Source organism: Hoplias malabaricus, chromosome 12, assembly GCF_029633855.1.
Source record: "Hoplias malabaricus isolate fHopMal1 chromosome 12, fHopMal1.hap1, whole genome shotgun sequence".
Taxonomy (NCBI): domain Eukaryota; kingdom Metazoa; phylum Chordata; class Actinopteri; order Characiformes; family Erythrinidae; genus Hoplias; species Hoplias malabaricus.
Window position 1 is genome coordinate 30837803 of NC_089811.1, and position 23564 is coordinate 30861366.

Consider the following 23564-nt stretch of genomic DNA (forward strand, 5'->3'; position numbering starts at 1 on the left):
TAGAAATGTAATCTTGTTAGTTATTATATTATTTGATTTACAAATTGTTATCAGGATGTAAAGGCTTGGTAATGATAATGAATATAACAATGTCTGCTACACAAGGGAAATCTAATTCTAGGCCTAAGGCTATTTACCTGAAAACGTTGTAGAGTTTTGCATTATAAAAGCATTGAAAACAATGCTTTGTTCAGTTGCTTTTAAGACAACTTAAGGTAATTTTGTAAGGTGCTATACCAGCACTAAATTACAGAGACTCCATTTCCATTGTCAAAAGATAGACTTTCACGAATGCTTTTAAATGGGGAGTAACATTTTCTGGAATATTCCGAACTCCCGGTATTCACGAACAAAGCATTAGCCTGGGAAACACCTGATACGTTTTTTACCACGTGGATTACCTGCCTAATAATTTAAGGGCTTCTCATTGGTCAGTGAGGCCCATGCCATGTGCACGTGTTCAGTGTTTCAGAGCGCGAGGAGGGTATTAACGGATTTTTTTTTTAGTTCACACTTTTGTGTATTTTCTTGATTCGGCTAACGACATTCCCGGATTGCAGAGAGCTGGTTTAGTGGTTACTGATATAAAATTGTGTTGTCTCTAGTACGTTCCAAACATGTGGTTCCCTCCTCCGGTCATGGTGCCATGTTATATGGAGCCCGACTCTCTCAGAAACCCGTCTAGCGTTAACACGATAATGTGGCACATGATTCCGTTTGACCAACATTTGCTCTTCGCAGTGAACGAGAGGATCGGTGAGTGTGACTCTAAGCGTGTCGTTGGATCCGCCTGCTGTATGTCAATGCCTTTATAGATTAAATATCACTGCAATTATTCAGCTGTCAGTAAACGAGTTTGAACTCTTATCCAAAATAAACAGATATCAACGGTTACTGTCATCTTGATTCAAAACTAGCTTGTTTTTCGAACAGTCCTGGTTGGTAAATGGTATAACGTTTATCTTAAAGAGATATCAATATCAAGATTTTCTTTAAAATTATTTTCATAATTTTTGTACGTTAAATTTGAGAAACACCCTAACAAATTTTGAGTAAACTAGCACTACTGCTGACGTGCAGACTGACCAATTAAATGTTTACAGAGAATGTTATCGACCAATAACGGTAGGTCTGTACCAATTGTATTTATACAAATTGCAGACCGTGAGACAGAGTGTGATGTGTTCATTTGTGAATAGTGAAACATATTTGTGACTTGTTTTTTATTTGTGGATTAACATTTACGCGTTTGTAAAGTATTTTGAGACTAATCTCTCTCCATAGAGGGTGAGCTCTGTTGTTGTCACAGTAACAGGACCCGCCAGCGTTAAACCTTCTAAAAGAAGCTCACGCTTCTAAAGGAATCTGTGAAATATCATTGCTCTTTAGGCGTTTACTAAATGTAACTGTATATCCTGCTGATTTCATCATTTGATCATTTCTGTAACAGCATGTGCTATCTTTCTTCACTTGAACACATTTTATCTTTTGGTTCGTTTGCTTTCACTACGTGACAGAGAGGGCGACATAAAATGGCGCCCTTTCCATAGCGTTCGTTTTGTAACGGCTTTTAGCATTGAGCTCTTTGCTTAAATATAGTTCAGTGTTATTGGATATGTACACAGCCGATAAGATCGTTAACGTTGTTCTGTTTTTGTGCAGTGTTTCAATTTTCTTCTACGTAAAATTGGATAATTTCTCCCGCAATATGCGTGCATAAAGTGTGTTAGTTTCTTGAAGGCTGTGTTTCAAGTTGCATTAGAGACCAATTCTAGATTGTTCCCAAAAAGAAATTCCAAATCTAGTATTGTTGAATCCACTTTATTAAATTAATAAATATTTGCTCTGTATGATTGTTATATTTTCTGAATTACAGAATTAAACACACTCTAAATGAAGTCAGTTTGGAGATTAATTCAGAAATAAAAATCTGCATTTCTGTTTATTCAGTATTTTTCATTTTGTATGATAAACATTTATGTAAACAGAGCCATTTTGTTATTGTCCAGAATAGATTAAGAATAATGTGTTTCTTATATGTCTTGTTTTAAAAGCATTGCAAAACAGTGCCTCTGGCATGTTCCTCAGGTTGAGCTTTTGGAGGAATTAAACTCTTTTGGTTTCTGGCTAATACTTGTGAAAGATTTGGATTGCTGGGTTCTTTTTAAATGGAAATATGAAGCCTCTCTGTATTTCTAAGTTAAAGTCAACAATTTATGCAGACATTGATTAAATGTATATTTAAAACATGACCAGACTAAAATGCTGAATACAAACCCAACTGGTGTTTTGCATTTATTCCAAGGTTGTCATGATGTTCCCCGCTCTGTTGAAGATGGAAGAATATTCCTTTTGAACCAGTAGGTCTTCCACAATTTCAAAACTCAGATGTAAACAGATGTCATCTTGTTTTGGACCAGGTGAACCTGATGGCAGAATATTTGGGCAATATAGGGAGTAAGCTTGACTGTTCTAATATGACTTATTGTGCTTCTTGTAGGTCTGTGTTTGATCTTGTAAAGATCAATCATTTTCTGGTGTTAACAGATCCAAGGTTGCTTGGCTGGTATTTGTCCCTTCCAGCAGGAGATCGTAAACTGATACAAGGTAGGCCTGAATAATTCAGCTTTCAGCTAGGCTTTTTTGGCATGACTGTTTAACTCCATAACAAAATTGCAACCATAGAGTTAAGCCAAAAGGTATAATATTTGTAAATTGTGATTATTTTTTTTTTATTTAATTTTATTAACAAGCAAATATAAAGTCAGTTCCGTTTTCAAATGTGCATTTTACATACATTTTGTATTTTCCACTCATTCAGATCAGCTTATTTGTGGAGCAGTTTGCTACATCCAGACTTAAGGCAGTTTTGTTGCCTTACTCTCAGAAACACAATTGCACAGTGTGCCTCGAAATGTGTATGTTATTTGTAAAGCAGAATAGAAAAGCACTCATGCCCTTCAGGTGTTTACATAACTACAGATTAAACACGAAACACCACAGCTTAATGCCAAACTGGGCATTTATAAAAAAAAATTTTTTAAAAGCAGGTAGTGTAGCAGTCACACAGCTCCAGGGACTTTGAGGCTGTGGGTTCAAGTCCCGCTCCGGGTGACTGTCTGTGAGCAGTTTGGTGTGTTCTCCCTGTGTGTGCGCATGGGTTTCCTCCCATGGTCCAAAAGTGTGTGTGTGTCTTGCCCTGGGAAGGACTGGCACCCCCTCTATTGTGTGTTCCCACCTTGCGCCCAGTGATTACAGGTAGGCTCCAGACCCACCGCGACCTTGAGCTGGATAAGCGGTTACAGATAATGAATAAATGTCTGTGCTCATTCAGATCAGTTTTCTTGTGTAACAAAAAGGCTTTCTTTAATCATGCACCTACCTGAACTGCCTGCTGTTTATATACATTTACATAACTACAGCTAAACAAGACTTTTCCCTTCAGCATTTTTGAAACATGACTCAAGTTTTAATGCTGATTACAAGGGGTAAAAGTGAGCACACTTGTTGGGGAAAATAAAAGAATTGGGACACCCTAAACCTTGCATACATGCACAAATAAGGGGAGCAAGAGTACAATTGCGAGTATTGTTCGACTTGTGTTGGTGCTATTGGCACGTTACAGTGACATACAGCGTTATAATCTCACGAGTTTGAGGAGGCTGTGCAGGGCCAGAGACTTCGTAATGGCGACAGAGCTTAATCCTTATTGGTTAGAAGTTCTGCTGACAACTTTAACTTTTATTTTTTTATTTATTTTTTTCCCCCCTTTTAAAATGTAAATCTCTGTCGCCTTTCTTAAACATCCTGTATGTATAGTAGTAATAGTAGTAGTATCTTTATTATGATGCATTTCTTGTCATGAAATGCTGTGAAATCTCACGTTGGGTGCAGGTGACTACTCTGTCTTAACGGCTCTTTTCTACCCTCTCAACTGCAACCGTCTACTCTCGCTGACCACAGAGGAAAGGCACAGTTAATGTCAAACAAGGTTTATGATCCAGGAAGAGGGACAGCAATGTTGTCAGAACTCCATATTTAAGGAAATGTTTCAAAAATTCTAGTTAATATGAATGCAATTCTCACATAATTATGGGTAAAATTTAAACCTGCCTTGTTTATTTTCAGGGTAACAGTTTACGAGGAAGATACAGATTTCATGGTATGCTGTATGATTGTGTTTCTGGGAGCAGTGCAACAAAACTACCAAATGTTTGCGCAGATAATAAACTAAACCACAAATTTGCATAATCTGATCTGATTCAATAAAGTACAAAATGTATGCACAGTGTCAATTTGCAGATCTAAAAATAGAACTGAATTAACCAAGATCACTAAATTATGTATGTAATTCACGTTTTTTAGTTGCACTTTACACTTGCATAAGTTTCCAATCACAGTTTACAAATACAATACCTTTCAGCTGGAATCTAATAAACTGTTAGTATAGTTTATAATCTCTGTTTTGTCATGTAATATATACTCAGTTGTATGGCTCTCTATTGCTTGCAGAAGAAGGAGGATTCTTTCATTTTCTGCAAAGACATCCTGCTCTTGAAGTAACTACAGATTTTGTTTGCTTGAAACGTAAGTTAATCTGGCCAAGTGCACAGGTCTGTTCCAGAGTTGATAGATTATCAAAAATGTCATATAAAAAATAACAAGGTGACAAGCATTGTGTTCTTTTAAATTCTTTTAGAGCAGGTTTTAAGAGACTTATTTACACTTCCAGTGACAGATATGTCATCAAAACTCAACAAGTATGTTTTGTTTTCTCTTGCTTAAAATATTGGACATTTACTGTAATTGCTATGCCAATGTATGAGATACACATTATATTTCTTTAGGTCAAGACACCCCGCAATCTATGGTACATCACATTGTCTAAACTGTGGTACAAGTTGTCCACCTGGAGCAAAGAAATGCAACCGTTGTAACATCTTAAACCTAGAAGATAATGTTCATGTAACAGGTAAGAATTGGTAGATGGTAATACCACAATCATTTATAGTGTCCCCTTTAGTCAAATTGGCTGCTAAATATTTCTAACAAATACATTTCCTCATTTAGAAGAAGAAAAATCACTTTGCTTGCTACCGAACAGTGTAAAAGAGGAGTTGAATCTCATGAAACCTAAAAGACATGAACCATCTATGCGAAGGAACCTTGACCAATTATCCTGCATAAAAAGCACTTCTCATAATTTGCCTATTCCTCAAGTTACTTTAAACAGTTGCCAGCAAAATTTTGATGGCACTCACCCAGCACAGATCTGTCAAGAACAGAAGCAAATGCACTTAACTGAGGCCCAGTATCTGTCTCAGCTGTGGAAGGAAGGAATTTGGCATGATGGGACACCACAAGCAAACTTGTCATTGGACGAGGAGCTTGACATGCAGGGCTACACCAGAAGGAGTCCCCAAGTTCAAGTACAGGAACTTGTAGACACTAGTGGAGAATTATCTAATTTAAACCAGGAGACATCACCAGAGTACTACAGTTTAAATACCACTGGGCTGGAACACACATCTGCACAATGGAGCGATGCCCCAGAGTCTCATGAATTGGGGTGCAATAATTCCCAAATGGCCACTAAAGGGAGCACTGAGATGTCCAGTGTTGAAGAGCTTGTAGAGAATCTTGTTGCTTCTGGCACAGAGAATTGTGTTTGTTCTGATTCTCTATCTTGTAACTCTTCTGAGTGGACTGATTACACAGAAGAGTACCAAGACCTCAGCAGTGATGATGACTTGGGATGTGAGCCCAAATCAGATGAATATCATAGTGTGGTAAATGAAGGCGTTTCAAGTTTAGAAAGACTTGCAAGCAATCCCAGTTGTTCAGATTCTTGTTCTAAACGGTCTACTCCAGACAGGGTGTCTGCTTCTAAGATGTCTTTGTCTGTAAGCCAGAATGAGCCTAACTTCAAGCCTAATGTATCATGCAAGAGAAGTGAGGCAACTCCTGCCCAACTTGGTGTGAGCCAGGGAGTTGATGCTACTAGCGACTTTAGAGCTTGTTTTACTTCTACTCAAGCAACAGAAATAAGCCAGAACACCTTTGAGAAGCTGTGCCGAGACATCGCTGTTGGTACTGATTCATTTACTATTAACTGTGAGCAGAACATACAGACACTTCAAATATCCACTACAGAGACAAGCATTGTTACTGAAGTCCGCATGTCTGACCTGGATGTACTTTCTGAGGTAGTATGAATTAATTACATAACACTTATGGAATTTTCAACTGAGAAATATAGTTCTTAACTAACTAAAATCTAATTCTTTGTAGGAATTTGAATACCTGAAAAGAACTGAAGAGGAACTTAAATGCATAAAAGATAAAATGGCAAGGTGATGTTTTCAATTGTTTTTGACATTAGCGTTGTAGAACTGTAATTTCCATTGGAAAGAAGACTGCTTCTACAAACACTTGTGAAAGAATAGGTTGCTTTTAGGAGCTCAGTGAATTCCACTGTGGTACCATGATAGGATGCCACCTGTGCAATAAGTCCAATCATGAATCGCAGTCAGCTGTGATAGGCCACGTATAAATGACACAGCAGGGTCAGCGAATGCGCAGAGGTTGCAAACTTTCTGCAGAGTCAATTGCTACAGAACTCCAAACTTTGTGGCCTTCAGATTAGCTCAGGAACAGTGTGTAAAGAGAGCTTCATGGAATGGGTTTCCATGGCAGAGCAGCTGCATCCAAGCCTTGCATTACCAAGCGAGGTTTGGGGATGCCCCCTCCCTGTTACAACATGATTGTGCACAAAGCAAGGTCCATAAAGGCATGGATGAGGGAGTTTGGTGTGGAAGGACATGACTATCCTGCACAAGAGTGCCTCAACCTGATTAAACACTTTTGGGATGAGTTAGAGCGGACTGACAACATATTAAAAATTTATGGGATGTCACACAAGTCCATATGCGTGCAAAGGCAGACGAGTTTTGGCAGTATTGGCAATAACGTGTATATTTATGTATCACTAATTTAATATAGATTGTGATTTACATAAATATTTATATAAGGGCAGTGGAGAGCCACTGCCCTTCACTTTGTGTTTTCCCTGTTTCCAACACACCTGATCCAATTAATCACCTTGTTACAAGTCCTTTTTTGAGCAAAAGTGAGTGTGTTTAAAGCAGGAAAAGCAAGAAAATGTGCAGGGGTGTGGAACTCAATGACATGCTATAAATATGAAAATTTTTTATTTTGCCAAAACACATTTTAAAATACATGGATCAAAAATGTGACAGAACTCAATCTAACAATCCAGTCTTCCTTAAATGGACAATGACAGTTAACTCATGGTGTAATCCAGATCCAGTTCAGGCTGTGCTCAAGGGCCTGGCAGCAAGGAGCAAAATGGCAACTGTGGTTGTGATGCTGTCCATCGTGCAATAAGGGCTGAACTGCGTCTGCTGGCTCTGCAGTTTTCCATGTGCCAGCAGTACTGCTGGAGATGCTTTTATACTTCACCACTAGGGGAGACTGCATTTCAGAGGTAAACCAATAATGTTTAAAGAAATATCTCGAGATGCTTAGCAGATTTAGATATAATGTAGTACTCGGAATCACAAATGAGCTGTCAAGTTTTTATAATTTGTTATTATAAAATAAATGTGCCTAACTTTCCCCAGGAGTGAAGCTCTGCCAGATATATTATTGCAGACTCTAAAGACCTTGAAGGATGATTACCTAAAGATGAAGAGCAAAATCTTGTCAGGAATTCATCTAGATGACCTCAGGCCCTTGTCTGTGGACACCTCTGGGATATCCACAGAAACACAATACACTCCTGCTTTGGTGTGTAGTTCAAAATATGCCGTTTTTTTTTATTAAAAAAATTTTACATTTGAGAAAATTATACAGGGAAAAGCATGACCTACACTTGTCTAATTTTGATGTTTCAGGTATATGAGTCCTGTTTGAAAGGAGTTCTACTTGAGGAGACGTTCAGGTAAGTTTGTAACTGCTGTGTGTTTGGAAAAACTATTATGCTTTCCGGGTTCCTATTGGTTTAGTTTAGATTTATGTACGAAGTTTATACTTAAAATTACAAAATTTAATATTTCATACACTTGTCTCCAGTAATCTTGATGAGGCCCTGCTTGACCAAGCTAGTCCAGTTATGAAGATGGAAACCATAGATGGATTTCTCAGCCAGCCTAAATCCCAGGTTTCACTTATATAAACACGCACACAAGTATATGTACAAATAAGTACAAGTAAGTAAAAATAAATAAAAAATCTGATTACATTCTGGATGTTTTTGCTCACCATGTGGGACATTGAGTTGTATAGCACAACTAGCCCTGTCAGACTTATATTTAATTATATTTGACACTGAGTGTCTTACCTTATTAAATTATTTTAAAATATTAATTATATATATATATATATATATATTAAATAACTACAAAGATTATCACATGGATTACTTCAGAACCACATATTACTAAAATTAGTGTCAGCATTACAACATGGGTTTTCTAATTCAGTTGAGTTTTAAACTTAGCCAAATAGATTAATATTAGGTTTTTATTACTTACTGTGCTTGTCTAACGTTTTATCCCATCTATTTTCCATTCTTGGACAACAGTATAAGGCTGATTTAGCTGAATCTAAAGGAGTTTGCAGTAAGAGATCCAGAGCGGTTTTTGCATTTAACAAGCAGACAGTTGTCTCTGGTAAGAGACATTTTATAATTTGTGTTTGAAAATGTACACTTTCCTTTTTACATAATAGATGTACAGTATTGATGACTGTAACTGCTCACATTGTTCAGGTTCCCAGATTCACATACTGGTTTTTAAATTTGAGGGAAAATATACTGCCCCTTGAATCAATTACCTTTAAAAGAATTCAAACAAAAGCTAATGTTATTGCAATAATTTTAATGCCTACAAATGTGTTTTGATGAATATAGGAAACTTTATTGCTTTATTAAATTTGTGTATACATTTCTAAAGGTGCCCTTAAGGACATCAACTGCAGTGAGGCCTGGTTTGATGCAGAGGAGGAACTTGGATCAGATAGCCCAGGTGGTAAAGAGGAGAAACAAACAGAAAGAGGGGTTTCAGAAATGGAACATAAAGGTTTGGTTTTTAAACAACTGGAGTTTATGCTTTACATTTGTTTAAAAGTATTTTTTATATATATATACACATTAATAAAAACATTTTTTTTTGTTCTAGGGGACAGAAATGGAAACCCAGATCAGAGTTCCTTGTTGTATGTAACTGACCTACCAAGTAATGTTACTGAGGTGTGGAATTGTTAATAGTAAACATTTTTAAAAAAATTTTTTTTCATTTTTCAGAAATACACAATGTTTCCAAGTTTGTATTACCCAAGTCGGGTACCAACACTGGATGAAGTTTAGTAAAAGCCTTTAATACAAAATATAATTATAACTTGGTACTCAATCAACCAGCAACTAAATTCTCTTTGTAGTTTGTCTGACTTTTAAATAATTTCCATTTTGTTTATTACAATCCAATCCCAGAGTTTGCAAAACAATTTATGTCACCTTTGTCATCACAATTCTGTCAATTCTTCTGTCTTCAAAATTGATCTGTACTAAGAAGAGAAAACTCAGCAATGGGGGGGGGGGGCTTGCTTATCACTTGAAGCTTGCTAATGTAATGCTGATGAACCACTGTGATTCAGTTAAGGTACCCAAAATACCTCTCTTCATAGGTATTTGATGGTGCTCTCACTTAAGAGAGTGACACAGTTCTACTGCTTGATGGTCTTGTGCTAGGAGCTTTATAACATTCTAAGAGACACTTTGAATGGAGCCTGTTGACCTTAGGCTTGTGTTTCTACTGAAGAGGTTCTATATTTTGGCAGTGATTTTTTTCAAGCATTATCTGCACAACTGGACAATTGAGTGAGAAATAAGCATGCCTGTCTGGATACATTTGAAAAGGTTATCAACTTAATATCAGTTTGGAAGTTATGCAATTCAGTGTAGTTGATCATCATGGCCTCCAGAGGGCAGCAATCCTCAGATTCTTTCTCTCTTTGTAGTGTGATTTGCTGCTTTGGTTTGAGCGCTATCACGCCAGTCAAGTAAGCATCACCACTTTCGGCAAAGGCAACAGGTAAAAGTTGAATTTCCATTTTAATTTTGGAGACGCATTCAAACACAGCAAGTAGCCCGTTTCCAAACTGTTCTCTAGGGGAGGGGATCTCAATAAAATGCCCAAAATAATGACGATATGATACTGTGATTCTGTTGTATTTATATATTGCAGATCACTGAATCTGACAACCAACATTATTTTTCCCCTCAACACAGGTTTACTATATTCATAGAATTAGCACCAGTAAAAAATAATTGTTTGGTGACAGTGTTTATCAAAAAAAGGCTGTATGGTGGCGCAGCAGGTAGTGTCACTGACAAAGCTCCAGGGTTCTGTGAGGAGTTAGGTGTGTTCTCCCAGTGTCCATGTGGGGATACTCCAGATGCTTAGGTTTCCTCCCATGCGTCCAAAAACACACATTGGTAGGTGGATTGGATACTCAAAAGTGTCCATAGCTGTGAGTGTGTTGCCCTGCAAAGGACTATCACCAACTCCAGTGTGTGTGTTCCCACCTGTACAAGTGGTTACAGACAATGAATGAATGTATCAAAAATAGTGTGATATGTGAATGTAATACAATATATCATCTGTCAATATGTTGTCCCAACCCGACTGATATGAAATCAAAGTGGGGGTGGGGTGCATTTGCTGTAGATGTAATTTTAAATCTCTGTATTTCTTGCTTTAGAGCTGCGATAGTGATTGTTAAAAGTCCCAGTGATGCAGAAGCTGCAGTTAGGGACGTGAATGGACAGTCCATTCAGGACCATGTTCTCCATGTGGAACACATCCACAGGCCTCCAACAGGTGATCAGCACCCCTTCAAAGCATCTTCTGCTGAGCTCTTCCAAGCTGCCTGTAAAGCAGGGCCTGCAGGGGAAAGAGTCTCAAGCACCATCAAGTCTTCTAGAGTAAGTATTATTCAGGCCAGGTTTGATCATTTTTTGTGTAAAGTTTGTTTGCCTGGTGTTACAATAGCTAGAGGACACAAATTAATTTTGTGTATGCCTCAATGTCAAAAAAAAACATTCTTTTTACAGATGTCCAAATGAATGTGTTCTCAGAGTTGTTTTTAAAACACTAATCATTTTACCAAATTTGGTCACAACATCCCCCCATAATTCATGCTTTTTATGGTCTAGTGAAGTTTAGCAATTTCTATCTAGCAATGTAAACACAGCGTTTATACTGTTGAGTTTAGAATGCATGTTACACTTTATGTATACTGAAATGTGTATTAAATATCATAACTCTCACTCTGGGGCATCACGGTGATGCAGCAGGTGGTGTCACAGCTCCAGGGACCTGGAGGTTGTGGGTTCAAGTCCCAATCCAGGTGACTCTTTTTGTCTGAGTTTGGTGTGCTCTTCCTGTGTCCGCGGGAGTTTCCTGCATTGGCGACTCGTGTCCATAGGTGTGAGTGAATGTGTGACGTCCTTGCGCCTAGTGGTCCAGGCTCTGGTCCCACCACGACCCTGAACTGGATAAGCCGTTACAGACAATGAATGAATTGATAAACTCTCACTCTGTCCCTTACCTTGAGTCACAAGATGCACTGTTTGGTTAATTTTCCATTAAAGCTTCTGTGTCCAATGCTAAATTAGCTCTGTCTAAAATTTTACTCGGCATACATATATAAGCTTCATTCTTAAGGGACAATGTGATATTAATCTTGATTAATTTTTTTAAATTGTGCAATTAGTAAGGTTTTTAAAATCAATTGTGATAGCACTAGTCTAAATACTTCACTCTGCCTTGCGTGAAATTGTTGTTAATATACTCAAAACATCAGCGAGTATTACCAACATTTTGCTAATGAACTTCATGTCATTAAGCTTTGCAGCACCTGCTTTGGGAGCTACCCTAGCTCATTTAAGCCACTTTTTGCCACACTGGGGCTTTTTTAAAGGCACATTCCACCAGCTACCCTTAAGCATTTAACCCCAATTTTGAATTCTCTACAAACTACAGTGTGATTAAACCAAATCTGCAATAGTGTCATTTCATATTTGTTTGCATTGTTATTATCATCTTAATGGTGATAAAGAAATTTACTTTTTTTTTTCTTTAGGAGCCACTTCAAAGTAGTTTGGACAGGCTGATCAACATATATGACAAGCCCACTGCATCAGGTACCTGTGTGCCACAGCACTATGCCACTATGGGCAGTTTTGACACGTTAATGGCTCAGTTGTCTGCACGTCACCCAGAGGTAAACAGAATGAGAATTGTTAAGGCTTTGCTGGAGCTGCGAGATAAACACCAGGGCTTCCTCAGTGGCCTGCCCCTTAGAGCTATAGCAGACATGACTTCTGACATTCTTGCACAACAGTCCATAAAGTGATTGGAGCAAAGGTCATGTACACTTTGCCTTAAAATTCTTTTTTTTTGGTTGTTTTTGTTCTTATGGCCAATAGCCTTATTATTAACCTTATTTGTTTGTGCAGTCTAAGCATTTTGTTTGATGCTATTTTATTAAAAGTCCCTTTTGTATAATTAAGTTTAATTCAGTGGTGAAATCTTTTTGTTTAAAATGCCATTTAAAGTTAGAAAGTTAACTTTCAGCTGTATTTGATGTTTCAGTCTCCATTACTGTATAAAGTTGAACAGCCACAAGAATCTGAAGATTGTAACAAGTTTGTGTTGAAGTAAAACTGATGTCATGATTTTTGTGGTTAAATATTTAATATTTACATTTCTGAGAATTATCAATAAAACCATTTTGTTGTAATGGTGAAATGTGAGAGAATTTAATTCAAAGACTGGTGGAAGGAGTGGTTATGCTACCATTTGACCATAAGGAGGTGCAGTTACATGTCGAGTTTTTTGCTAAGGTTTTGTGTTTGTGAACTTTACTGTTTTGTCTTAAATGATACCTTTCAATGTTTGAAAAATATTTAAAATGATGTAAATTAAAAATAAATGATAATGAAAATAAATAAAATAGGTGCTACTGAAGGTTTCTTTGAGCAATGCCAAAGAAAGAATCCATTTTTGTTCCATAAAGGACCATGATTGAGATGTGTGAATGTGAAAGGCTGAAAAAAATCACTCGATCTTAATCCATTTAAACATATTGGCAAAAATGGTTCTTTATAAGAGCCAAAAGTGACCTTCTGTAGCCTCACTCAATTTTTTGTAGCACCTTTTAAGATGGCATGTGTAATTTTACAGAATTGAGACACCTTATTATGTTTTATTGGCATGGCCAGTTTGAGTGTCAAGGCATAGTGTGCATTTTGAAATATGCTATTTATATTAATATAAAGTCAGTTTATTGCCAAGTCTGGTTGATTTTATGCTAATTCTTTTAAAGCGTGGCACAGCCAAAATGTTCACATGCTTAGTTCATGTAGTTTTGATGTGCTTTAAGTGCACTGTTGAACAACTAAGATTTTGTACATGTGTCACTTGGACACTAGTCTTGACTTCACTGATGTTAATTTGTGTTCACAGTTGATTAGATCACATATGGAAGTCCACAGGGCCTAAAGCATTTTAAAAGTGACAAAATTGAGGGGGAAATTTTTTATATTCCACTTTACCCGTGTTTGTAAATAAATGGTCCTAGATCATGGATTGTGCATTGCACATTGTAGAGCTCTTGTACGTCCATTTGTTTTATAGGGGCAGCTCCCCTTAGTTATTTATTTTGCTGTTACTATGTACAGAAAAGGGGTCAGGCTTTTTTTTTTTTTTTTTTTTTTTTTTTTTTTTTTTTTTAAGCAAGATTTTGAACAAAATGATGTTCATGTCCTGATGAGCTGCTTATTACTAACCAAACAATTTCACAGCCCCTCCTAGGTTTATGTTCTAATGTGGTACCACCTGTTAAATTCAGTAGGGGGCACTAAAAGCACAACAGATGAAGACTGATTGATTACAAAGGAGAACTGAAGAATGTGAGGCGAGTATGGCAATACAGAGCTGAGCAATTTCATTCTCTGGATGGTGCTCATATCTCTCCAATATTTACAGAGTGAGGTGGTGCAAAGCTTTGTGTTAAGAACCCAGTTTTACTAATGCACACTCAGCCAAATTCAGTCAAATCTTAACAGCAAAGTTCCAGAGCTGAGTAGGAATCCTCAGGTTAGTAGATGCTGTCTCTGCATTAAAGGAAGACCAACACGCAGTAGGACCAGCAGGTGTCTAGAAACATTTACACACAGCCTATAGCGAACATCAACTTTGTGTTTCCAGTGATATGCACTAATGCTGTGTTTTGGTTCTGAACGCGTGGCAGTGTTGTTAAAGTGGATCACATGACTGCTGACTGTGCATGGGAGGAATATTCTCCAGTTTGTAACTGAGTTGAGGGTAGTCATTTTCATTGTGACTTAACTATATTCACTTTTTTTTTTTTTTTTTTTTTTTTTTTTTTGGGTTCACGTAGGGTGTTTCGGGTTTTTTCCCTGTATGTCTGGAATTTATGCATGAAATGGTATAAAATGAAAATGCAGGCTCTATATCAAGGATAAATTGTGCTGTGGTGTGCATGAAAATTTAGCCATTTAAAAAATAAATAAACATTTAAAATTAAGTTAGCTTGCCGATGTGGGTTTTTAATATTCTTGAAAAATTAGTGAAAATCCGTCATCACAATGGCTGAGCATTTTTGTATCAAAAATGCAGTGTTTATATATTTAAAAAATTGATGTAATAAATCTGGCCAACTTGTGGGATGAAGAGTTCTAAGCATGCATGTGTTGGAGGGATATTTGGATATAAAAGCAGGGATTACATTCACTGAACGTAGCACCTGTTTAGGGTTAGGCACCGTGTTTTGCGCCAGGCTCCCAACCCCCAAAAACTCCCAACCACCAATTACAGTTGTACGTTTGTAATTTTATTACAATTTATAACTGATTTTTACACCTAATAATACAAACAAGCCATTCTCTCTGGTTTTTCACTCGGATTTTACATGTTGAATATAATGTGCAAATGGCTTTCCTTTACTACATGTGTATCTAAGTAAATTAGAATATCAAAGTTTATTTCAATAATTAAATTCAAAAACTGAAACTCATAGATGCATTACAAACAGAGTGATCTATTTCAAGTGTAATGAGCGTGACCTGTACTAGCAAAATATAAGCTGAAACAGGGAGGTCAACTTTCGTAGAGGAGTTCAGGGTGGCTTAAGAAGGCGTACCCCCTGTTGGATAGATAAATACATGAGCAGGGTGGAGGTGGGAGCAAGTTTGTTCAATGCAGCTATGACGTGGGTTTGCATGGTTTCAATTAGGTGATTATGGCTTACAGCCAATGAAAACCCAAAAGTCATTATCATCAAATTAGAATAATCGACACAAAACACCTGAAATGTTTTCCTAAGCCTCTAAAATGGTCCCTTAGTCTGCTCCAGTAGGCTACACAATCATGGGGAAGACTGCTGACTTGACAGATGTCCAGAAGGCAGTAATTGACACACTCCTGCTGTATATAAGCAGATTAATGGGTAGTTGAGTGAAAGGAAAAAGAAGGTGCACAAGCAACAGGGAAAACCAGTCTTGAAAGAATTGTGGCCATTCAACAAATTTGGGGGAGATTCACAAGGAGTGGACTGCTGCTGATGTCAGTGCTTCAAGAGTCACGACAAACAGACAGATAATGTCTGAGATAATGACATATCCAGGACATGGGCCACAACTGTCGCACTCCTTGTGTCAAGCCACCCATGACCCAGAGACAACACCAGAAGAGTCTTACCTGGGCCAAGGAGAAAAAGCACTGGACTGTTGCTCAGTGTCCAAAGTCTTGTTTTCAGATTAAAGTAAATTTTGCATTTCATTTGTAAATCAAGGTTCCAGAGTTTGGCGGAAGAGTGGAGAGAGACGCAATGCAAGCTGCTTGAGTTAAGTGTGAAGTTTCCACAGTCAGTGATGTTTTGGGGAGCCATGTCATCTGCTGGTGTTGTTTCACATTTATGCACGGCTCCTAAACAGAACACGATTTTCATTGGTTGTCACCTTTATTTAGCCAATCAGCAGCCAGAGTTATCTGTCCATCATTAATTAATGGTGAATATTTATTTTATTTTATTTACGAGCAAACTGAGTTACGAGCTTGGTCGCAGAACGAATTAAACTCCTAAGTCAAGGTATTACTGTATCTGTGATTTTCATATTTACTAGTAAAAATTTAAATTATAAAAGTGAAAAATTGAGTCAGTTCTTTTACCACTGGTACCACATTGTGCAAAAGCACATACCCCCTCCCCCTAATACAGCCACTGTCTAATGGCATAAGCATGCTTGGTCTTGGAATGTTAAAACACAGTGTGCTGTACACCAAGAGGGTTGAATTTAATGTTTCACCAATCCACCTACCAGTGTGTGTATTTGGACCGTGGGAGGAAACCCACGCGGACATCATGCAGATAGTCACCCAGAGCAGGAATTGAACCCACAACCTTCAGGTCTCTGTAGCTGTGAGACTGCGACGCTACCAGCTGCGCCAGAGTGTTACAGCAGGAATGTTTAAGGCAGAGGCGATTGCTCTAAGACTGCAAGGGAAGCTCAGCTTCCCCTAAAATGTCAAAAAATAAGTGATCAAATATATTCTGTTGTGTGTACATGTCATTGAATAAACATGCACTACAACGCGCTCAACTTTTGTTCAGAATCAGCTTCTTATCACTGGTAAAGATGCGGCTTTCCTCTCAATCATTCTCACAGTGCTTTAAACAGTGAGGACGCTGAGCGTCCACAGAGTTCAATAGCGAAGCGAGACGAGTCGTTGGATAAATGCTGGGCTTTGTCCCGCCCATCGGACGCTCAGCGTCTCTGGGGGTCTATGGGGCAGTGGGCTGGCCTCGGCTGGCCCGGACGCTCAGCTTCTGCATGATGATTGGAGAATCTGTCTGAGGCTGAATCCCTTTTTGATTGACAGCGAAATGAGCGAATCAGCGATCCTTTGGTGTAAAGATCCGTGGGAGCATTACATTTTCATTCTGTTTTGAGTTGAACCAGACTTTCTTAAACCTCTTAGCGGCATTTTCTTTGTTAAAAACGACTAGCGACAAATCGAGCTTCTATTTCTGGTGGGTTTTTTGTAGCTGCTTGTGTTTGGAGACTGACTTCTATCACTCTTTCTGACTTCTATCGCAGTTTCTGTCCAGCGGGTGCTGCTGAGCCCCTCCACCGTCACAAAGCACTCACAGGCGGACACACTTCACATGGGCCAAGGCCGTTTAAGCAGCCTAGCTCTGCTGGACATTGAGAGGACACTAGTCAAGTCCCTGGAAAAGACGCCTTGTTGGTACGACAGGGTCACAGATCATTTTCTTGTAGAATTTACGTATAAATAAACCGACACATTTTATGATGTAGGCTGAAACCGAGCTTCCCCTCCTTGAAAGACCAGCATCCGCCACTGGTTTAAGGTATAACAAAAAAATGTGAAAAAGACAGTTTTGCCTGTTCCACCTTAAAATGCGCGGCTTGTTTAAGGTGGCATTGAAACGCATCAAGCAGATTGATTAACTAGTAAAAATATGGCACCGTAGTCCAAGCTCTCTCATGGAGTCTTTTATAAAGACAATCAGTCTGGTAAAGTAAGAGTCGCTAATAGTTGCCACCATGTTTTAAGTTAAAGCCTCCTTCACCAGTGGTGCTAATCACCCTGCACTGAAGATATTATTTACAAGTAGGGAAGACAATGAGCTTGGTTTACATTTTCACAAGCGTTTTGACACGAGCTGAGCGCAGTAGAGATGTCATTGCAAAAGAGGCGCTGTTGCCCTGTGTTGAGTTGGAACGTTACATTTCAAACGAACTGTTAGTGTGTAAATGCATATTAGGCTAATAATTTAATTATCATTTTGACAATTGTTGCATGATAACGGTAATAACGGTATCATGCATGACAACGACCAATAACAGTAGCTCTAGAGCCAGACCGTCCAATCCGAACATTTTAGGCTCATTAACCACGCCCCTTCTCACTCAAGCGAACCAATCGGAGTAGGGGAGGGCGGGACTAGTTTGTGAACGAAACGCTTCTCGAAATTCTATGTAAACTCTAGAAAAACAAAATCCGGACGTTTGTGAAATTCCGCCCGGACAGTCTAAAGAAGAGGAGATGTCCGGGTAAAAGAGGAGGTCTGGTCATCCTACATTTTAGGTAATATATTTTATATGTTTACATAGTCCGAGGGTAAAATCAATTACTTCTACAGTCATTTGAGTAAATCAAGTGGAAAAATGATTTTCATCATGTGAGAAAGAGAACAATTTGTTACTGCGTTATTTTTATTTCATGTATTTATTTAGACTTTACCGCGACCCTGAAATGGAAAAGCGGAAAAGAAAATTTATTTATGTATGTATGTATTTAGACGTTATTGTTTACATTTTAGTTTGACCATTTTTTGTGGTTAAATACATTATATATATATATATAATTTTTTTTTTTTTTTTTTTTTTTTTTTACAGCTGTGCAGCGAGGGGTGAAAGGCATTAAACCTTATTTAAGTATGCGCTAAGCCTATGAAGAGGTGGTTTACAGAGGACAGAATGAGTCCACCTCAGCGCCATCTCTGCTGGGCGGAGTTTAAAGAAAGACGAGAGTCGAGCGGCCAAATTTACACAGGGAAAACAACCACAGACCCTGGAGGACTGTGAACCAAAACCTGAGGAACTTTCCACATTCAACACAGACTCCATTTCTGTTTAACCATGAGTTTGCGTTTCTGGATCCCAGTTCAAATTCAATAGGAGTTTACTGCGGGAATGTGGCGTACAGACTGGTGATGATCCTGAAATACTTTGGATTAAAACCGCCGCTTCACAACAAAGAGTAGCAGTGTTTATCTTCCACCGAGGACTTCGTTTAATGCAATGCCGCGGACTGTTTATCAGTCCTGTTTACGGATTTTACTTACTTCTCTGACATTGGGATGGATGGAGATTTCTTCAGCTCTGTGTTTACACTCCGTAATTAAATTCCGCAGCCATTTGCTTTAAAAACCCATCGTATTTCTCCTTTCCCTACATGATGAGGAGTCTGTGGAGTTGTACACTCCTCGTTCATTTTATAATTTACTCCTTTACTTCCAGCGTCAGAGGTAAGTGATAGAATTCCTTTTCACCGACAGAGAGCTGTTTCTTAACCCTTCTTGTGACTCTGACTTTCATGCATGTAACAATTCCTTAGAATTAAGGGCTTGAGATTAAGCTGTAATCTATTTTAATGAATAACCTTTTAAATGTATAAAGCAGCATTTCCGGTGACTTTCCCCTTATTTGCACTGAATAGATTCCTTGTAGCAAAAGATAAAAGTCATATTTAATATCAATCTGTGCTAGAGCAGGAGAACATTTTCATTCCAGTGAGGGAAGGCTACACGACAGTGGAACGTAATGATTTACAAAGTGTTTTAAAAATTACCATTGTTTAATGTTTTGCATATGAATGCTATGAAAAACTATGAATGGTATGAATCTCAGCATACCAGTGACTGAAGGATATTCATGGATATATTTGCATCCATGAATTTGTGTGATTATGACACGATTATGACACTGTTTCTTGCAATCAGGTCTTAATATCTGCATGAGTGGAAGTGTCACATCTTGTGAAGAATGTCTTCTCATCCACCCAAGTTGTGCCTGGTGTGCCCAGGAGGTAGGCACCTGTTTCTCAAGTGCAGTTTATAATGTTTTACTGCCAAACCATGTGTTTAAGAGCCTTGGTAGGAAGCAGAAATGCATGCTGAACTAACAGGACTAAATTAACTCATCTCATGAGTTTCTGCTGGCTCTACACAAAGCAAAAATGCTTTATTTTACAGCATACAGTAATTAATAGCAAACTGTTCTGCCACTTTTTCCTTTATTCAAAAATCAAATAATCTATGTTCTTTTTTAGGACTTTGGAAGGGCAAGCACTCTCACTTCAAGATGTGATTTGAGCCAGAATTTGCTGAAGAGGGGCTGTGGAGCTCGTTTTATTGAAAATCCAAGGAGTGTCAGCTCTGTCCTAAAGAACAAACCCTTAAGCTCCAAAGGTTCTGTACCTTTGCAGTATGATGTAATCCAGATACAGCCACAGAAGATCTCTCTTAGCCTACGACCTGGTATGGACTGACTATGGAAGTACTGTCTTCTCTGTATTGCTATAATTCAATAGGGATTTGTCTGTAATGTAAAAACAATCATTTCCTTTAATTTTTCTCAGGTGATCAAACCTCGTTTGAGGTGCAAGTGCGCCCAGTTGAAGACTACCCTGTTGACCTTTACTATCTGATGGACCTCTCACTGTCCATGAAGGATGACTTGGACACTATTCGCAACTTGGGCACAAAGCTGGCAGAAGAAATGAAGAAGTTAACCAGTAACTTCCGTCTTGGATTTGGCACATTCGTGGATAAGAACATGTCCCCGTTTTCCTATACAGCTCCCAAGTATCAGCAGAATCCTTGTAATGGGTAAGGGAAGGACACTCAGATGGACAAGTGCAATAAACATATTTTCTATGAATTTAGGCTGTTTTTGCAGTGATATTTAATTTACATTCATACAGCAGGTCTAGTTAAGGTTTTGTTATACTGTGAAAAAAAGATTGTCTTGCAGTGTCTCTAATGTACCAACAGCTGTTAGACCTCCCAAATGACCAGTAAAACCAAGCATAGCTTCTGACATTTAATGAAGACCAAATTTAAAAATGTTGTTTGAGACTAGTTCTGGACTAGTTAACAGTGCCTGTGGTTAACATTGAAAATTCACTTCTGTCTATTCTTAGTTTTAATGTTGACCTTGGCATCTGGCACTAAATCATAGTTATGCTGGTCTAACCTTGACCCAAAAGGGGCTTCTGACTGTAATCTTCTGTCCATTTATTATGTCAGTGGATGTTGATGGATGGGTTTTGAAGCATTTCACATATGAGATGAGAGCAGGAGACCTGACAGGCTGCGTCATTGCCCATGTAGGTTATGCCCCTGTCCTTCTGTGTTGTGGATCATGCATTTGCAGCAGCACATTGTGGACAGCTGACAGGGGCTGCCCTTTGTGTTTTTACCCAAAACACACCTCTGCTGTCCCTTCCCTGGTAGTTTCTAAAAGTAAACAAAAATAAGCCTCTTGCTGGATATAGCCACCACAGGACTGACTCAAAATGTAAAGCTGAGTGTTTAGCTAAACCTTGGCACCTTGGAGGTGGTTGTGGTGGGCACTGAAATTAGAAGCACAGTGATGCATTTTAATTTTGTTTTGTGTTGACAACACATTTAATTTTAAATCTATTAGTCATTTAATAGTATAAAACCGATTTTTTTGTTATACCTGAATGAACAAGTTTATGCTCAGTAGAGAAGGCCATTAAATTGGGGGGTAGCAAGGATTAAAATGTGTCAGTAATAATGGCTGCTTTATAACACAGAATAACTTTTTGAGGACAAACCTGATTGGTCTTTTTAAATTTGAGAAATTGAAAACTAAATTGACTCTTAGTATTCTTGGTAGAAATGTGTTTTCGCACTATTTTTTTAAAAACTTTTTTCTTAATATCTTTACAGGTACAAGCTTTTCTCCAACTGTGTCCCCTCCTTTGGGTTCCGTAACGTCTTGTCTCTGACTGACAAAGTTGACAGATTTAATGAAGAAGTGCAAAAGCAGCAGGTCTCTCGCAACAGGGATGCACCTGAGGGCGGGTTTGATGCTATACTCCAGGCTGCTGTTTGCAAGGTCAGCTGAGAGTTGTAATGTACATTCTGTTTGATTTGCCTTTGATGTCCTTCCCTTTAATGTTTGGATTAGTCAAACACCAAAATGTAAGTCTTTGTGTCTCCAGCTGAACAAACAAACTGTCCTCTAACACGGCAGTTCATCAATTGTATGTAGACAAAACGTGGTCTAAAAATATGCATTTTTATCTCAAATCGGTGAAATGTCTTATTTAAACAGCGCAAAGCTTTTTCGATACATTCTTTAGTGCACAGATAATTCTCTAGTTACTTGCATGTTTTTTTTTTTATTTTTATTTTATAATTTTTCAAAATTATATTTTTTTTTTACACTTGCCTATTTTACATTTTAATAGGCATTTGAACAATTGAACAACATTGAAACATTTGCCTTTTTTTATTTAATTTCTTTTGCTTGTTCACTTTTGTCTAAAGTACATTTCATTTGCTTGTTTGTTTCTGTCATGAGTCTGTGTCTTGACGACTTTTAAAAATGTTTTGTGTGGAAATTAGATGGGCAAATAAATGAGTATTATCTCTTTTTCTTTGCATCTCCTGCAGCAAAGGATTGTTTTATACTACTGTGCATACCTTTTTATAAAGACACATTTTTTAAATTGCTTTTTTGTCTCTGAGTGAACCATTTATGTTCTATAATACTGGGTATAGTTATCTTTAAAATATGTTTAGCGTAGAATCTGATATATATCCTAGGTGCCAGTATAAGTTACTGTGTCAAAACATGAAGATTAATTATTGGAGAAAATTTTTTCTTCTATAAATGTTTTTAGTAAAATATTTCCTCTCACTCTTGGCAGGACAGAATTGGTTGGAGGAAGGAGGCGTATCACCTGCTGGTATTTGCTACAGATGATGTGCCTCACTTGGCTTTGGATGGAAAACTTGCAGGACTTGTTCAGCCTCATGATGGCCAGTGCCACCTGAATAACAATAATGAGTACAGTGCCTCAACCAAAATGGTAAGACAAGACTCATTTTGGAATACCCAGTTAAACATTCAGACCTGTTGAAGCTAATACGTCATGTTCTATACAAGTTTATAAGAGCAAAACGAAGCCCACAAGATGACATTTATTTATTGATTCTTTTGACTTAGATTGGCTCTTACTCATTCCTCAGCTAAGTGACTTCATTTGGTGGAGTTAATGTGTTAACGTCAGCTATAAATTATCATTATTAGTTTGTGTGAAAAGTTCCCTTAAATGAATATGAGGTCTATTTCCTAACAAAGAGTGCAAAAGAACAACATAAGAAATTTCAAAGGCCAGAGGCCTCCACTTTAAAAGACTGTAACTATTGATGGTCTACACAACACAAAAGGGTGTGGTGTTGAGTCAGTAAAAATTAATTAGTATCTTTTGTTCAGCAATTAAAAGAAAATTAGGCTACAGGACATGGAGCTGTTTTGTTCTGAAGTTAATTTACCCTTGCTGCTATTTTGGATTATTTTGTTGGGTCCTACAGAAGGTTTGAAGTCATTTATTGGTGATGAGCATCAATAAATAGTGGGCAGTCATTGTGCTACTTACTACAGAGAATGGATCAAAACCCTTTATGGTAAATGCTGAATTAAAATTACTTTAGATGCCAGTCTTATGCAGTTGGAACGCTGTTACAGTGTGTTACAATATGATTGGTCAAGAACTGGTAAAAGAAAACTTGGTGACAAGATTTCACTGCTTGATTTTTATAGCAATAAACATTTCAATATTATGGTAAATGATTTATTATAATTTTCAGGGTGGGAAAAAATTGGATAT

General features: G+C 37.8%; 2 protein-coding genes across 7 annotated transcripts in view; both read left to right on the forward strand.

Moving 5' to 3' along the window:
* The first annotated feature begins 456 nt into the window (after positions 1-456).
* Positions 457-12951, forward strand: rbm44 (RNA binding motif protein 44). Of its 6 annotated transcripts, none has more exons than XM_066641234.1 (18): positions 457-756; positions 2306-2360; positions 2501-2607; positions 4513-4587; positions 4700-4760; positions 4848-4972; positions 5071-6206; positions 6292-6353; positions 7325-7507; positions 7644-7809; positions 7917-7963; positions 8095-8182; positions 8606-8693; positions 8976-9101; positions 9201-9271; positions 10039-10112; positions 10783-11005; positions 12166-12950. In XM_066641234.1, exons 1-18 carry the CDS (start codon positions 618-620, stop codon positions 12436-12438), a joined length of 3099 nt encoding a protein of 1032 aa, XP_066497331.1. In that variant the 5' UTR covers positions 457-617; the 3' UTR covers positions 12439-12950. The 6 variants fall into 6 exon arrangements, with proteins under 6 accessions (XP_066497331.1, XP_066497332.1, XP_066497336.1 ...); XM_066641236.1 differs by having other exon boundaries at positions 663-756; positions 2306-2420; positions 2548-2607; positions 12166-12949; XM_066641237.1 differs by lacking the exon at positions 457-756 and adding an exon at positions 1311-1402 and having other exon boundaries at positions 2306-2420; positions 2548-2607; positions 12166-12949.
* A 5713-nt stretch (positions 12952-18664) lies between these two features.
* Positions 18665-23564, forward strand: part of itgb5 (integrin, beta 5) — a 35984-nt gene continuing 31084 nt past the window's right edge. The window contains exons 1-6 of the mRNA XM_066686496.1: positions 18665-19164; positions 19639-19724; positions 19968-20175; positions 20277-20526; positions 21616-21784; positions 22602-22763. Of these exons, the coding sequence (XP_066542593.1) occupies positions 19092-19164; positions 19639-19724; positions 19968-20175; positions 20277-20526; positions 21616-21784; positions 22602-22763 (948 nt within the window). The 5' untranslated portion in view covers positions 18665-19091. The remainder of the gene's footprint in view (positions 19165-19638; positions 19725-19967; positions 20176-20276; positions 20527-21615; positions 21785-22601; positions 22764-23564) is intronic.

Excerpts from the sequence above, each read along its gene's own strand:
- rbm44 (XM_066641234.1), top strand. The coding sequence starts at position 618 with ATGTGGTTCCCTCCTCCGGTCATGGTGCCATGTTATATGGAGCCCGAC. Across the intron at positions 6,354-7,324 it reads ATAAAAGATAAAATGGCAAG|ATCCAGTTCAGGCTGTGCTC; the intron begins GTGATGTTTTCA and ends GGTGTAATCCAG. Across the intron at positions 7,508-7,643 it reads GGGGAGACTGCATTTCAGAG|GAGTGAAGCTCTGCCAGATA; the intron begins GTAAACCAATAA and ends AACTTTCCCCAG.